This window comes from Vespa velutina, chromosome 3 (genome assembly GCF_912470025.1).
Source record: "Vespa velutina chromosome 3, iVesVel2.1, whole genome shotgun sequence".
Taxonomy (NCBI): domain Eukaryota; kingdom Metazoa; phylum Arthropoda; class Insecta; order Hymenoptera; family Vespidae; genus Vespa; species Vespa velutina.
In genome coordinates this window covers 4940692-4958769 of record NC_062190.1, presented here as the reverse complement: position 1 = coordinate 4958769, position 18078 = coordinate 4940692, and the positions used below count along the sequence as shown (strand labels likewise).

The window sequence follows — 18078 nt, the reverse complement described above, 5'->3', positions numbered from 1 at the left end:
ACCTCCGGAGAAACAATTTGTCCCGAACCACGGACGATGAATACGCCGTTACCGGGTGGCACCCCTCGTTTCGGCATACCTGAAACGACCGCCGGTAAATTCTTATCGCGGAATGTAACCCCGTAAGAACATATCACGGCTACAATGTTTCAGAATAAACTACGTGTTTCAAGAAGCGGAACAGCGCACCGTTTTACAGACGATATCGCTCTGAACTAAGAGAGAGAGAGAGAGAGAGAGAGAGAGAGAGAGAGAAAATGGGAGGGAAATAATGCGTGTTTCGAACGTACCTTTACCTTTACCTATCTTCCTACCTACCTACCTACCTAACATCGCTTGGAGAAGATAAAAATAATCTTTATTTTTTCAAGAAAGAAAGAAGAAAAATAATCGCGTGATAAAGATAGAAAGAAAAAAATGGAGAAAAGAAGTTCGGCAACTGGGACACACATCCCGTTTACTACCTGTACGGGTAAATTGGGTATGCTGCGGTTAAACGAGAAATATTCGAAGAATGATCGATCAGGCATGTGAAAAATGTCAAGTTCCGCGATCCTGAAACGCTCGAGATGCTTCAAGGAGATGCCGTTTGGAGCGTGTCTTTTAAAGTCTATTACGCATCCTGAGACGAAGTGATACGATCCGTTAGACTGTTTGATTTTCGAGCAGAACGATAGTCGTTTAATTAGACGAACATTTCTACGTATCTTTTAATCTCTGTAGTAAGATTTCCAACCTTATGCTTTCAGCAATGCTCTCTCTCTCTCTCTCTCTCTCTCTCTCTCTTTCTCTCGGTTCCTTGTAACAAATTCTATGGAGACGTTAATCTAACTCGATTAAAACTCGTCCGACCACTAGCTCTTAAGAGATAACTTATCTCTTTGGTGGATTCTTCTCGGACCGCCACGAGTCGTTTCTACGATTCGATCTCGATACCTTCCTCGCGACATCTTGACTTTCAAAAATTCACAAATAATTTGTGGAAATACATAAAGAATATATATATATTATATATGTGTATATATGTATATATATATATATATATATATATATATATATATATATATATATATATATGTACAAGTAGACATTCGTGTTTATCGGGCGCGGAAAAGAGATAACCTGTAACGGTGAATCCGTGAAACACATAGAGAATATATTTTTATCCGATAAGTGTCTTATAAGGATTCACAAAAATTGTTACTCTTTCTCTTTCGATCTTTCTCCTATCTACATATAATATTTAAGCATGTATGTATTTAAAAAAAAAAAAAAAAGAAAAAAAAAAAACGAGAAAAATTCGACTACCGTTTCTTTTTATATACATTTTTTTCTTTCTCTTCCTCTTAAACTTCGTGGTGGCCCACGAGTCTCGTATCATTTTGTCCTTTTTTTTTCTTCTTTTTCTTTCTTTCTTTTTTTTCTTTTTTTTTTTTTTTTTTTTTTTTTTTTTAACAAAAAAATAAAACGGGGGAAAAAAATGTCCTCTCGAAATGTCGCGACGCTGTCGACTGCCATACAGAATTTTAATTAAAGGGAATTAAGCCCGTAGTTATGGGCCTTAAATTTCTGTAAATACGAAAGGAAACGTCGGCCTGCTCGGTCTCTCGCGCCGGTTCCTTTACAAGACACTAATTGTATTTACGATCGTTTTATCTTTGCGTCTTTGACATCCGCTCGTAAAGCAAATCCAGCGAGTGCGTGAGCGCACGCGCCTATACGATATGTTTTAGTCTTTATTCGTTCATAGGAGAAAGGGATATTAGAAATGAAACATGGACAAAAATCGATTTTGTCGAACCGATTGAAAATAATTCAATTATCATTTTATTTGCCTCGATAAATATGTGATGAAAAATATAAAAGGAAAAAAAGAAAAACATTGCGTTCAAATATTTCAACTTATTGAAATTGTTTTCATTCAGTCGTTATCGATAATGAAATTAAAATAAAGAAAATTACTTGTAGCTAATTTAAATCATCTACATCCGTTTAGGAAGATAATAGTCTATTATCCTAAACAGCATCCTAATCCTTTGTCAAAATTTTACGAGCGAGGTACAAGCAACATCCACCGTCATAAAAAATCTTACACCCTTACTCCTTTAATCTCGTTCGTTATACTCGTTGGCCAATACAATTTTCTCCTCTTTCTTATTCTCTCTCTCTCTCTCTCTTTCTGTCTCTCCATTTCTCTCTCTCTCTTCCTTTCACATTTTCATTTTTCTTTTTCGCCTCAGGGCACTACCGAGTAATCTCCGACGATTCGTAGATAGAACAGAGCGATAATAGTCGGAAACTTTTTGTAGATTATCCTTGAAACTTTTTCCCTTTTGACGATTCACATTGAAAACAATAAAAAAGAAACAGATTAATTGGCCGATTATGCTAAGAGCAAGATAGATACTATGGTAAATTAAGACCACTTAGAAACATCGTGAATGTTTCTTGAAAGAAAGAGAAAGGGACAAAGAAAAAAGAGAAAAGAAAAAAAGAAAAAAAAAAAAAAAAGAAGCACGTCTCGACTACGTTTAAAATATCTTTAGAGTAGAGAAACGTTCGAAACGTAGAAATCAATAATGCAATTTCTCCGTTGGTGGTAGCGAGAAGAAACGAAGATTCTCCTTCTTTTAATGCGAATGCACGGACAAGCCGGGCCGCCGTTCGGTTGTCGATAGAGAAATCAATTACTCGAATTATTCCACGTAGAGACTCGAATCGAAGTTAGAGCCACTCGGTGTAGAATGCAAACCGAACTTGAGTCTGAATTAGAATCGGGACGGCTAGAACGGACCGCAGGTGTTCCATTCTACAAGAGAGAGACCATAACAATACCGAAAGTACGGATCCTCCAATGAGCGCGAGCCCTCGACTAATTAGATTAAACGCTAACTAGAACAACCTATGCGTTGTAACTCGCTCTCTCTCTCTCTCTCTCTCTCTCTCTCTCTCTCTCTCTCTCTCTCTCTTTCTCTCTCTAATACGTACGTATGTTAGTTCATACGTTTGTTCGTTCGTTCGTTTGTTCGTTCGTTCGTTCGTTCGTTCTATCCTCTTCTTCGCATTGCTTTCTCTTTACCTCACCCGTTATAGACGGAAACGATGCAGGTGGAAACTTAATGCGCACGTACGATCGTGCACGCTCTCTCGCACTTGACCCACGAGAGACGTGCACCGCTATTCGCCAACGTGTAACCAAGCTATTTTGCTACTTCTAAATGACGACGACGACGACGACGAGGAATAGAACGACGACGAGTGCCCTTGTAAGAGGTTTCAAATACACCAAGACCGTACACAAAAGCTATAATAAACATGGATTTGTTTACAAACTCTCACGGAACTTATCGTGAATTATCTCTCTTTCTCCGGCCCTTCTTTAACCCTTATCGTTTGCCACGCAGCAGCTCGTGAGTATGTACACATAATGCTTTATCCCTCTCATTCATAAATAATGATGATTTAAATCATGTCACGGGTATATGTAATTGTATTGTTTGCGACCTAAATTACGTATATACGTATGTGTGTACATATATAAATGTATATATATATATATACATATATATATATATGTATACATACATATATATATTGTACACATATACATAGTTATGTTGTGTAACGAGATACGTATAGCCCTACCCGTAAAACGTGCATATGTTTCTCTCTTTTGTTCATTTCTCCTTCCTTCTCTCTCCCTCTCTTGTTGAGGCCATTAGGCACATTACGCGGGAGCGACACGCCGCGCTTTTCGAAACGACCAACGACGAAAGCGAGCGAGAAAATTGCAAAGTTCGCGGGGTACCTCAATGTGTACACACGAGATACATTCGTCGTCCAGGGCCGAGACTGGACACGAGAACGAGATTGCGAGGCAGGGGGTTTCTGGTCAGTTCCCTCAGGGCTTTTCAAGGGAGTGGACGCTTGAGAAGGAGAGAAGGGGGAAAATAGGGGGAGAGAGATGAAGCGGGGGTGGGCTGTATGGTCCGTACGAAACTTTTCAATGGACCTTCATCACAATGGGACGGTGGTTTACATTTATTAGACCCGCGGCGAAAAGCTTAGTTTGCATTCGAAGCCTCCCCTTTTCGCCCTCCAAGGCCTAGGCCTACCCTCTTCTCTTGTCCAAGAGAGAAACCGACAATGCTATCGAACGTTGTTTCTCGAGGTGGTTTATCGCGAGAGCACCAAACCTTCTTCGAAAATAATATATGTATTTACGTACACATTTTCTTTTCGTTTTTGGCTCTCGTTAATAAGCAAAATAAGAAAAAATATTAAAAAGAAAAATATTGAAGATAAAGAAACATTTGTTATAAGTATTAACTTATTTAAGATTTGTGCAAAGCCAATTTTATGAATGAATAATTAACCAAAAAAGTATTTTGATAAATTTAATGGACGAAGTGTAGAAGTGTTAAACCATCTTTCTTTTTTGTATGTTTGTTTCTTTTTTTTTTTTTTTTTTTTTATTATTATTATTATTATATCGAAGAGAGAACGATTTAAGATTAAATATTATTTTTAAAAGAATCCTAATTTTTTCATAACGCATTCGAACACGTGATTATTCGTGCTCCGTTGAAAAGCGGATAAATTCACGCGCGAATAAAAGCTGTTAGCAATGATATCTCTCAATATTTGTAAATGTAACGAATATTTGTCAAAGGGAGTACCTACGCGGTTTTGCGTTCCGATAATATTTGACCGAAGGAATTTAATATCGAATTAAACGTACGGGCCACGCGGCGCGGCGATGCGTTCATTTGGCAAATGTCCATCCTAGTACGAACGAACGTGTGTATCTACTCACGCGCGTGTATGAGAATTGCGTGTCGGGAAAAGCAACGAATGAACAGAGAGAGAGAGAGAGAGGGAGAGAAAGAGAGAGAGAGAGGGGGGGGGGGGGAGAGAGAAGAGAGAGAGAGGGGAAGAGAGAAAGAAAGAGAGAGAAGAGAGAGTGAGATAGATAGGGAGAGAGAGAAAGAGACAGAGAGAGAGAGAGAGAGAGAGAAGAAAACGCGTTTTCGTTACGGCGTTATGGTAGTGCATAATTTGCAGTTCGCGAAAATTTTCCGCACCGCGTACGGTCGCTCGTTACGTTTAAACCGGCGACGTTGCTCTCTCTGTTTACTCGGTTAAAACTCGCGTGCGTTAACATCGCGCTTGATGGCTCGGCCTCGAGCTGGCAAACGAGATAGAATTTTATCGTGGTGGTTCACGTAATACGCGATGTTTCGTTTCGTTTCGTTTCAGTTACTCTCATCGTTTCTATCTTTCTCTCTTTCTCTCTCTCTCTCTTTTTCACTCTCTCTCTCTCTCTCTCTCTCTCTCTCTAACTATCTTTCTCTTTTAAGTATCATAAGAAAATTTTGATCGTGACTCAAATTACTTCCGACAAGAATTTCCACAAGTTTCGACGTGTATGATGATGTTCCAAGAGAGCTCATTAAATTTGTCTTCGAACAGAGTAACGTACACATCCGCGTTATACTGAATTTTCGTCGAAAATTGGAATTAAGTTGAAATTCGAAGGAACGACCTATGTATGTAATTAAGTATGCGGGTATCTACATTCTCATGGAAAATGCACGTAAATGAGAGTTTACGAATGCGAATATATATATATATATATATATATATATATATATATATATTCGCATTCGTAACTCTCTCTCTCTCTCTCTCTCTTTATATATATATATATATATATATATATATATATATATATATATATGTATTTATAGAGAGAAAGATAGAATAAAGTGAGAACACGATTACACTCAACTCTTTGTGAGATCTCTCACGAGCCACACCATACAAATATAATCCATCCCCATCAATCATGTGCAGGTTAATAAAAAAAACACCGGATTATTGTCCTTTCGGTAGACTAGAACATATGAGTAGGATGAAGAGGAAGAGGTGGAGAATGAGAAGGAAGAGGAGGAGGAAGAGGATGAGGTAGAAGAGGAGAAGTGAACGGAAGGACTTATCAGACGCAACCGATCGAGCGAGAGCGCATAAAATCCGCATGAATCGAACAAACGTACAAACAAACAAGGGTTTATCGATTTATACGAATAATAAAGAGCGCCGATCAAACAGAGTGATAGATACGAAACGAGCGAAATGGGAATATAGATATTGGGATAGAAAAATTCCAATGTCAATATGACGTTGATGATGACGACGACGACGATGACGTCGACGACGACGACGACGACAACGACGAGAACACGTGAAGATAATTTTTTAACGTCCTGACGAAAAAAAGGTCACGAACGAACACATGCTAACTCGATGATTAAAAAAATGTGTTTTCGAGCGTACGAATTTAACGAAAGCATTGATAATAAAACGACCTTGACGATCGACGACGTAAAGGATGACGAAAAATGTTCGATCTGAAAATTGCGTCGTTGACATCGACGACGTCGTCGTTGTCGTCGTCGGCATCGTTGTCATCGTCGTCGTGGTCGTCGTCGTCGTGGTCGTCGTCGTCGTGGTCGTTGTCTCGACGAGGTTTCCGATGAGCCATTGTGTGACTCTCGCTCTCTCCTGCTCGTCATACTCAACTGGCATCCTCGTTTTATGTCACCATTGTCATCCTTGTCATCGTTCCGAACGCACACATGTATAACGCTTGTCTTTTATATAGACGTACATGTGTACAATATATATATAAACGCACACACTCACACACATATATATATATATATATTTATGTATATATATAAGTATGTATTTATTGGATATATTGGATATGTACATATGAAGAGAGAGAGAAAGAGAGAGAGAGAGAGAGAGAGAGAAAGGAAGCACGTAGACATGAAATATAATTTAAGTGAAACGCGAACGCGCATTCGACGCCCACGTATACGTCTTTTCTATCGAGAAAGACGAGATCGTCCTACGTGAATCGATCGATTCTTTGATGTTACGTAAAGAACCTCATCAGAACGAAAAAATTCTCGAGAGATTCTGTAGATTACATAATATGTATTATAAAATGAAAGAAAGAAATAAAAATAAAAAAAGAAAAAAAAAAAAAAAAATAAATAAATAAAGGAAAGAAAAAGAAATTTTCTGGAATCATTCTCGTTCACTTTCTTTCATTCACTTTTTTTATCGAGATGTATAACTTGATAAAAAAGAAAAACGAAGTATACTTTTCGTAAAAAAAAAAAAAAAAAAAAAAAAAAAAAAAAAAAAAAAACGATACGCACGGTGTTACACCGGTGTAGATATTTTTACGAGAGAGCCGCGAGGTAGAAAAGCAAGCAGACAACGACATAAAACGGAAACGGGAGCCATGAAAGCTCGTGCCGTATCGAGAACAAAGAAATAATGATTTTCAACTACTGCCAGGATGATTCTATGTCGCGAACTCGAGGACTGCTATTTTTTCTATCTCTCTCTCTCTCTCTCTCTCTCTCTCTCTCTCTCTCTCTCTCTCTCTCTCTCTCTCTCTCTCTCTCTCTCTCTCTCTTTCTCTTTCTCGTTCTCTTTCACTTTTTTTTCTCGTTTGTTCGCGCGAAAAAAACTCGCGCGAGATCCCGTCGGAAATCGGGTGGAACGTTGTTGCTAGTCCCTATCCTCGTCTCCGTCTTCTTATTAGCGAAATGTCGCGAAACGACAGTCACGCTTCCTCGCGTTTTTCGCTCTTTCTTTCCAGCCAACGGAGAGGAAAGAGAGAAAATCGCACGACTAAATCCCTACTATGTTGTACCCTCTCAAATTTTCTATCTATCCTTCTCTACTCTACATCAGGAGGAAAAACCGAACGGCGGCGTGTGAGAGGGCATCGTTCTGGAACAACGAACGAAAAGGACGACCCTAGAAAGAAAATGGATTAAGTTGAAAAAGGAAAAGAAATATATACATATATCGCGCGAGATAACAATTGAAAAAGGAAAAATAAAAAGAGAACAGATAAAGATATAAAACCGAACAGAAGAAAATCTTGTTAATGAAAATAATAGTCAAATGTTATATCACGGTGGGGTCTTATACGAGATATCTTTTATTTTATTAAAATTTATAGAAAATGCATATTAATGAAAAATGAAGAAAAATGAATAGATAAATGGATTGATATATATATATATATATATATATATATATATATATATAACATCTGTGTGTGTGTGTGTGTGTGTGTGCATATAAAGAGAAAGAGAGAGAGACTCGGTTCGTCAGTTGATCCAGTGGTCGGTCGATCGGTCCGCGTGTGCGTATATCTCATCTGCATAGAAACAAGCTCGCCAGGACAATGGACTCCCTCGTCCATTCTGAACACTGCAAACACGCTGCAACCGTGTTCCCCTGGACCAATGGGAAACCACTTCAGTATGCTCCGCTAACCCTTTCGACGGAGGGAGGATCTATCATCGACCCCGCGTTATCCTTTGTCTGTCCTACAATAATTTTGTACCTGGTAACGTTCTCGAGATTGTCTCCCGGGAAGTACCGAATCATTTTGAGCGTTCAAAAAATCTAATTCATGCACATGTTCGTTGCTTCATAATCGTTGAGAAAAAAAAGAAAATTATTTTTTCACTCGTTCATACATATTTCGTTCGAACTTCCTTTGAGGAAAGGAAATTTCGTTTTCAGGGTGTCTTTGATATTTCGTGGTTATGGTCGAGTTCAAGGGGAGATCTCCGCATGAATTCCTATGAATATTAACTAACTTCTTTAACGATGATCTCGTTGCTTACAAACGATACCGAAATAATCATATGTAAATAAATAGAAACGATAGTGGGATCGGTAAGACACGATATTCGAACACTTTCTAAGCATTATTCGCTTATCAACAAGAGAATATATTATTAAGTTAGTTCATTATATGTTCATTATATATATATATATATGTATTCGATACAATAGGTCTCCCAGCTCGTCTATCAAACTCTTTGAGAAAGTTCATTAAATACTATCTCGAGTAATGACGAGAAACGATTAGAAAGTTATTACGTCGTAAAATTATTCGATCATCGTTACTTCGAGAATTTTTACGTGTATCCCTTATATAGAGTGAACGAAACGATACATTGAACGTTCTCTATTTCATTTTACATTTAAGCAGCTACGGTATAAAAAATTACAGTACAATTCAAATGTTTCTACAAATATATCGAATATTTTCTCGAGAAGAAGCCAATGTGGTCGTCTTCTATCCCATTATATAGAAGCTGCCTTCCTGCCACTAACCACTAGAAAGACGTTGGAAAATTTCCTAAAGCTTCGCTCGGGGAATCGTCGTGAACTCTCGACCGGAAAGAAACGTAGAAAACGTTCGAGGGTTATGTCCGTCTTTCTCTTATTCCCTCTCCACATAATATCAGATATATACATAATACAAGTATAGTATCGTATGCCGGACTTTCGTTTCGTAAGCGAGAGTAAGGAAACGAGTTGGAACGGATTCTATGGTATTAACCGATATCAACTTCCTCCGTTTTATCCTCCACCCTTGGGAGACTAAATTCGAAAGAAAAGTGCTTTACCTTTTTCCGATCGACGCTCCTTGACTGACAAATGGAACGACGATCAATGCTTCGAATTTACGTACAACCTTGATGGTTACATATCGTGCGAGGAAATCGAGAGCCCTTATTGGAAATTCCTTTCGATATCTCAACACGATAGGCCATTGTACAACCCTCGAATAACATACTATGGTAAATATTGTGATTTAAGTAACATACAAATTATTAGTCTATCCTTTTTCTCCAACGAGAAATGGTTATATCGATCGTTCTATTTGCTGTTCTATTTTAAATTCAAATTTACGTATACCTATATGTACAGATGCGAAGTTATATGAGATTTGCATGTTCAAAATAAATATATATATATATATATATATATATATATATATATAAATATATAAGAAACACGAAGGAATATGAACGGAGAAAAAGAAATGGAATAAGTAAAGAAAAGAGGAAGAATCAAAAACTATACAAAACTTCCCCTACAGTCTTTCTTTAAGTCCAAGAAACAGGAACTGCTTCCGATTTGGCCGAAGGCGTTCATCGCTTGAGTTTCACGAGTGGTCCAATAGGATGTTGAGATGGAATAAGAGGAAGAAGAAGAAGAAGAAGAAGAAGAAGAAGAAGAAGAAGAAGAAGAAGAGAAGAAGAGGGGATAGAAAGAGAAAGAAAAGGACAACGACTAGGGAGAAAGGGGAGAAGAAAGAAAAAAAGAAAAAAAATTTGTTAGGAATTCCACCAGTGGAATTTCGAGGATTGAGTTTCGAGGAGTCCGCGCCATGGGCGCTTTTTACTGGACGTTCACGGGTGTCTTCTCTTTCTATTGACGGCGAGAATGTCGAAGAAGAGTTTGAGAAGGAGTAGGAGGAATAGCAGGAGGAGTAGAGAAGAAGGAGGTTAGAGGTATGCCTCCTCTTTCCCACCGAGAAACTTCGTCGTTTATTACCGCTGCGTTAACTGGTGCCCCTCTCGTCTAGAAACGCCGGTAATTAATCGGAGAAACTCGGATCGTAAACAAGGCGCCGTCCATTAAGATCCCATTCATTACACCGGAAGTGGGCGCAGGTAAAATTTTCTCCCCTCTCTATTTTTCCGTCCTTCCTTCCTTCCTTCCTTCGTTCTTTCCTTCTACCGTTTTCGTAGTCCTCCTCCTCTCCTTCTTTCTTCATGCGAGCAGTAGTCCGGAAAAGAGGAGGCAGGTGGTTAAGAACTACTCACGGAGGATCCTCTAAGGACGAAGAAGGAGAAGGAGGAAACGAGCTAAGCACCGACTGAGAGAGGCCGAAGACTTTCAATAATTCTTCGGAATAACTTTGAAACGCGCAGACGAACCAACCGCGTTTCCACCTAAAGTTTCCACTTCGTCTTTGCTTTCTCATTTCATTTTTTATTCCTTTCTCTTTATTGCTCTTTTTATTCCTCTTCTTTTCCTTATTTTTCGTCTTTCTCGTCTTTCTTTTCTTCTTATCTTTTTCCTCCTCTTCGTTTCTTTCTCTTCCTCTCTCTTTCTCTCTCTTTCTCTCTCCTCCTCAACGTCTAGCTCGGAACGTCGTTGGTTGAACATAAGTTTCAGAAGCCGTTGTCCTCCTTTTGGCCGATCCCGGAACGCAGTCTCCACTCTTATCTTTTATGCATTATCGACGGCTGAGACTCCCCCAACCCCTTCTATATCCCTAACTCGTTGTCCTTATTCTCTCATATTTCGGAACCAATATTATGCTAATATCTTGCGTACAGCCGTCGCTGCTTACCCAACTAAAGCCAGGAGAGTTTGTCCCGTAGGATCGAACGAAACACGACGGATCGTATCCCGTGAAGATCCTTTATGGTGAAATTTTAGACTCGTGAAGTTATTAATATTGTTACACGTCAATGTTTATCGTTCAATGTTTATCGTTCAATGGTTAACGTTCGATGAAGATCATACGCTAACAGAGACTTCTTACATCCTGTTACGCAAGTTCATCCGCTTTCTTGAATAATTTCATCTACCATATGACTACCATCAATATCACCCCATTTCACCGACTAGATAGCCCCTTTGACAAGACGTTTAGACGAGCCCGTTTGTCGTCTTTCGAATACGTACGACGCGATGATATCGATAATAGAAAATGAAATCGATATTGGGATTAAATACATCGTGAAGTATGAAAATTTTTTTCAAAATTATTACTTAAAAGAAACCATCTATACATTGAAATCATTTTACCATTTAACGATCATCTTCGATTAATCAAATCTTTTTTTATATTAAGATTAATTATTAAGTAATTTCTAATTACCCATAAATGATAATGCACAGAAGAGCATTGATAATCCTCTGAGAAACTTACCTGAAACAGAAAAAAGAGAAAAAAAAAATGGATTAGTATAAAATATCGTCGCATTAATATCTAAAAATCATTAATTTAATAAAATCTAAAGGAAAGGGATAATTTGTGTCAAACATTGGACAAAGAAATAATGCGAACAATTATCTCTCGAATATCGGTAATGACTTTACAGAATTGAGAATCGACGATGCATTCTGAGGGTAAATAACCCTCGCTCACCGATAATTTCTGCCCCGTCCTGCCGGGTATTAACGATCCAATAATAACTGCGTGCACGGTGTACTACAGGGATGGTCGCTTAGACGCGAAGGGATACCTCAAAACCCACGTGCAATTCCCAGGCATATCCGCTATTCACGACATTTCCAGCGGCAACCTTGCGTTTCCCTTTCCCCTTTCCCTCTATATCTCTCTCTCTCTCTCTCTCTCTCTCTCTCTCTCTCTCTCTCTCTCTCTCTCTCTCACGTTCAGCCACACGTACTCTAAACCGTGCTACGCGCCGTTCAATTTTCCATCCTCGTATAATCTCATTACGGTCAATACCTAATTTCAGGTTAGCCCGATGGACCAATTAGTCGGGAACAATCCCACGACCCGGAAGCCCGGGAGCGATCGCAGGTAAGCAATCTCGGTGGAAACCTGTCGACCTCGGCTCGATTCTAGCATGGGAAGGTAACAGCGGAATTGCATCCTAGCAGAACGTACGCGCAAATTTCTGCTAGCTAACTCGTTCCATCGACTACATCTCTATCTATCTATCTCTTTCTCTTTCTCTCTCTCTCTCTCTCTCTCTTTGTCTATTTGGTTTCTCTTTCTATTCCTCTTCCGTACTGTCTCTCTCTCTCTCTCTCTCTCTCTTTTCTGTCTCTATCTTTCTCACTCTCTCCCCATGTACCTAGATTCATCGTTATTATGCATTGACGGATTCGTTCGACCGTACTCTGATGGACACCAGCACAACCCACTTTTAATCACTATTCAGGCGGATCGAGGAGAACCGTACTGGGACTCGCAACACGAGACCTGATCACTGAGAGAAAGAGAGAGAAAGAGAGAGAAAAAGAGAGAGAGAGAGAGAGAAAGAAAGAGGAAGAGACTGATGGAACACGACAGTGGCGTAGCAGGGAAGACAAGGCATGAATGGTATCGTTGGGGTACTATAGTTCTCTCTTCGCGATCAGTTCTACCTGCTACGGTGCAAAATCATGGACAAAAGAAGAGACAACGATTGAAGAGGCAGAGAGAGAGAAAGAGAAAGAAAGAGAGAGAGAGAGAGAGAGAGAGAAAAGAAGAAAAATAATACAAAGTAGAACAATCGACGTTGAATGGATGGATGGATGGATGGATGGATGGATGGATGGATGGATGGATGGATGGATGGATGGATGGATGGATGGATGAATGAATGGATGGATGGATGGATGGATGTAACATGTGTACGCGGCGTTTGTTTGCTTCAAGAAAAACTTGTCGTAGGTCATCGACATCCGAGATCGACGACTATAACGATCATAGAAAAAGCTTCAGTGAGATGGAAGACGTTTCTATGAATCCAACTGCAACTATCGACTATCCTTACCCACATCCCTATACACTTCTTATAAGTGCTTCTTCCATTCAAGAGGAGGACGATTATCGAAAAGCCATCGTTCCACCAAGAAATATTTCTTACTTGATCGAACGACCATGGCGACTTTAATAACTCCTTCCATGATCAAACGATAGAGATTAAAGGTTTCCCTTAATTGTTTCCCTCTGGCACGATAAATGGAGAAACGAATAAGCGAACTCTTTCGTATTCTTATTTATTTTTCAGACATGGACTTTTTTTTTTTAAACATTTGAACAAAAGCAAAGAGAGATAGAAAGAGAGAGAGAGAGAGGGAGGGAGAGAAATGTTTTTCCTTTTTTTACAAAAAATTTCAATCGCGCAGGAATATATCGATTAAATATATATCGAATACAGACATCACAATTTAATAAATGGTACGGGAGGTTATCTTTACGATATAAATGAAATTGACAAAAAACTGAATAACTGCATATTACAATTCTGAAAAAAACGCAAGCATTTATGATATGAAAAAAATAGGAAAAAAAGAAAAAACCAAATAATAAAACAAAACAAAAAAAAAATGAATGGAGAGGATCGTGAAAGCGGCGACTATCGGGAATGGTACGCGATGCCAATAACTTATCCGTAAATTTATTTCGAATAGACGAAAGAGCGTTGCGTAATAACGATGGCGGCTTTTAAGTATCGGACGATGGAAAAAGGAGACATAAATTCGTGGTACAATCGCAAGACGACGAATCCTCATGAATAACGGCAATAAATGTCGTTCGTTCGAATGGATCCTCCTGTGTTCGCGAGGACTTCGAAGTTCGCCGAGTTCGAAAGAAGAGAAACATAAGAAGAAAAGAAGAAGAAGAAGAAGAAAAAGAAAAAGGAGAAGAAACGAAATCTGCGAAGGTGCATAGTCGCCACGGGACCTTCACCATCTTTCTCTCTTTCTCTTTCTACAAGGTACCGGCAGCCACCCTTCAAAAACAAATTCATATTTCAAGGCGAGAACCCTCCTCTCTTCGTTCGAAAGGCGGCGCTCGTCTAAAGCAGAGTCACGAGCCTCAGATAAAAGTGAAATACGTGAGTTTACCATTGAAACACGCGTCGGCGACCTTAGAAAAGATATATATATATATATATATATGTGTGTGTGTGTGTGTGTATGTATATATGTAAAGGGAGAGAGAGAGAGAGAGAGGGGGAAAGAGAGAGAGAGATAGAGCATGCGATAAAGACAAACGAGGAGACAAACTGTGGCGAAGGGATCGTGCTCGTTCGTCATTCGACGTCGCCTTTTGTTTCCACCTTCATGAAAATAGATTCGAGAGAGAGAAACTTGACGGGTGGAGTGAATCCCACTGTTGCTTTTTATGTCCTTCGTATTCATTCACTTACGATGGAAACGAAGAAAAAGGATACACATCGTTTCGCGATTGCGAACGAAGAAATTATTAATAATGTGGGTACGAAGGGAAGAAAAAAAGAAAGAGAGAGAGAGAGAGAAAACATTAAAGATATTTAGATGTATTTTTCGGAGATGATAACGATACGTGTTGTTCCCTATTTCATTTTTTATTTCTATGTTTCTCTCTCTCTCGCTCTCTCTCTCTTTCTTTCTCTTTCTTTCTTTCTCTTGTCGCGAAATTCAATTTACATTGACAGTGATTTGTTTTCATCTTCCTCGACATCGAAGGCTGCTCGATAGATGCATCAGTTGTTACCGAATGTTACCATCGAGTTCACCGTTTACACGAGAGAAAAGAAGAATAAGTAGAACTCGATGTTGTATAAGATGTTTAGAGAGGATTTCGATGGATTTTATGTTCTCTTTGCATTCAATCTTTCTATCTCTCTTTTTTCCCGATAAAAGTGACGATAAAAACGTAGAGATAAAGACGCTTTGCTTGCCATATTCGATCATATCTTTCCTTTAACAAGAAACACATTAAGATTTGATAGAAATATCATCGATCGTATTGATAAAATATTGACGGTTGGCAGAACAAGAAGCTAAAGGGAAACGAATCCCACGAGTAAGAAGGAAAAAAAAAAGAAGCATATAAAGAGCAGAAATCAAAGAGAAAAGAATGATAGCTAGTAGAGGAATAAATATGAAACGAATATAAATATTTAGACGAATCCGCAAAATTTTCTCGCGTGAACCTTCTTGGTAAACAGGAAAAATCCATTTACGCCTATCCTCGAGACAAGTCATCGTTGAGGAAAGAATGGAACGAATAGAGTTACCCTTTCTCACTCATCTCAATCGGATCGAGAATCTTGGATCTCCTAGGAGAAGGGAAAACAGTGTTCCCTTCCTTTCTCTCTCTCTCTCTCTCTCTCTCTTACTATATCCTTCCCTTTTTCGAGCGATTCGTCCAAGTAGTCGTTGTCCAAACGCGTCGAGATTGACGGCTCGAGTACGCATACGCTCGCTTTCAAAGGCACCCTCACTTACCCTCTTTTCCCATACACATATTAGACGTATAACACCGTACGTGCCGCCCACACTCGCTTGGAATACGTATAAATCCATGAAGAGTGTGGATGAAAGAGAAATGGAGAGAGAGTCAGAGAGAGAAAGAGAGAAAGAGAGAGAGAGAGAGAGAGAGAGAGAGAGAGAGAGGTGGATAAGCGTGCAACTGTATAAACACTGGCACAAGCAGAACTTAGCTATAATATACGTCTGTGCACTACCGGTGTACGTTCACGTTATGCCTACTCGTCCGTCCATTATTGCGATAGCAGCCTGCGTCAATATTGGCCCAAAGGGTTTCACTGTGATTGTCTTCCGCGCCCGCGCGCACACGTTTACCTATATATGTATGTATAAGCTCGAGTTAGGCACGAGTTCATACGCGATGTCATGAGTTCGCTTCTACGGCAATGGACAGCTCCCTCTATTCTTCCTCATCCTCAATCCTCATCCTCATCTTCGACCTCGACGACGACGATGACGACGACGACGACGACGACGACGACGACGACGACGACGACGACGACGACGACGACGACGACGACGACGACGACGACGACGACGACGACGATGACGACGTCGACGATTCCATCTCGTTTACTCAGCTTTATACAGACGACTACTGGCGTCCGAACGATTTCAAAACTGGCACGTTCAATTCTCTACGATTCTCCTACCTATAATCCCACTATACTCAGTTTGCACCGCTTTCGAATTCTGCCCTAGGAATTCCAACGCTTGGAACGATCTTGTTTACGATGTAATACGACCTGAAATCGGTTATATAAGTTTATCCTAAAATATCTCACGTCATTTCATAAATTTTTATTTCGTATAAAAGTAACGATGCATAGATTTCTATAACATATTTATCGTAGAGAGTTTTATGCATTTTCATAAATTTCTTCACCGAGAAATAAGTTGACATTTGAATGAAAAATGAATAAGTAATGTAAATGAATGTATTTTAATTGGAAAAAAAATTTGTTGAAAATAAATGTGACGTGCAAATGAATTAAAATGTCTACCAATGAGATCCCAAGAAATTTTACGAGCCATCTTTCGTAACATATTTCGGGCAAGGTTCCAATGCAGATAAAAGGAAAGCGAATAGAAGGGCAAAAAAGAGAAAGAAAGAAAGAAAGAGAGAGAGAGAGAGAGAGAGAGAGAGAGAGAGAGAAAGAGACAGAGAGAAAAGAAGAAGGAAAAAATCTCGACTATGTTCTCTAGACGACGGACTCGTTAAAGATTCTACGGAGATACTCAAGAGAGAAAAGTAGTCGCTTCCTTACAGCATCGAGCGAAGATTTGCACCTGTTCCCTCGGTCTCTCTTGAACGCGTTTATTTTCCCCCGTTAGACGTTTCGTGAAAAGAAAACGTGGCCTCCGCGACACTGTTTGTCATATATATATATATATATATAAATACAACACGCGTGACAGTCGTCGGCTACAAACGAGTAAATGAGTTCGTGTATGTGCGTGTTGCGTGTATTCGAGAGAGATGCTGGGACAGGACACGTACGATATAACTACCAGCACCTGGTGCATAAAACGCCGCACTGCATACGTTACGAGGGATGCTGCAGTGTTCTTTCTCTGTTTTTTCTTCTTCTTCTTTTTCTTCTTCTTTATTCTCTGCGCCAACCCATCACTTTTTGTCACGTTTTCGTTTAAAGAAAAAACGAATTCCTCCTGTCTACACTTTGGATAGCGCGTTGGTCCTCTGTTTGTTATATTTTTATATTTGCATCTTTTTATGTTTTCTTTTCTTTCTTTCTTTTTTTTTTTTTTCTTTTTTTTTCATTTTCTATAGATCGTACTTAATTGGTTATTCAAGACATATCGATATTATCACATTCAATTTGACGATTATCTCGAACGAAATTCTAGTTGATGTAAAATGATAAAGGAGAGTTTAAAAGCTATATTACCTATGTACATTCGAGCAATATGCAACAGGTGTAATGAGACATATGCGCGACACATGTACGGAAACTGTAAAATCTTGTAACAGGAAATTGTAGTCTCGATGATCCAAGATAATAAATGAGTCTTCGTGTCTCCAAAGGATTGTACAATGGTAAATTGCCTTTACTCTCGTCGTAACACCGTAATTTCCTTCGCTTATAGTCGCTCTAGCCCCGCGCGTAAAGAACGTTCACTGTGGAAAACTTAGCTCCTCGAGTTCTG

General features: G+C 39.2%; 1 protein-coding gene and 1 long non-coding RNA gene across 5 annotated transcripts in view; both read right to left on the bottom strand.

The window, feature by feature from the left end:
• LOC124947959 overlaps nucleotides 1-2928 on the bottom strand; it is an 8573-nt gene extending 5645 nt beyond the window's left edge. The window contains exons 1-2 of the long non-coding RNA XR_007100556.1: nucleotides 2692-2928; nucleotides 3-79 (exon numbers count right to left, since the gene is read on the bottom strand). This is a non-coding gene — a long non-coding RNA (uncharacterized LOC124947959). The remainder of the gene's footprint in view (nucleotides 1-2; nucleotides 80-2691) is intronic.
• LOC124947958 (protein slit) overlaps nucleotides 1-18078 on the bottom strand; it is a 309824-nt gene that overhangs the window by 147891 nt on the left and 143855 nt on the right. Inside the window, exon 1 of one of the 4 annotated variants that reach the window (XM_047490829.1) lies at nucleotides 17411-18037. The exons of 2 other annotated variants lie outside the window; for them this stretch is intronic. In XM_047490829.1, coding sequence (XP_047346785.1) covers nucleotides 17411-17436 — 26 coding nt within the window. In that variant the 5' untranslated portion in view covers nucleotides 17437-18037. Of the gene's footprint in view, nucleotides 1-17410; nucleotides 18038-18078 lie in introns of those variants that run through there. One more of the 4 variants, XM_047490830.1, reaches the window with a different exon arrangement.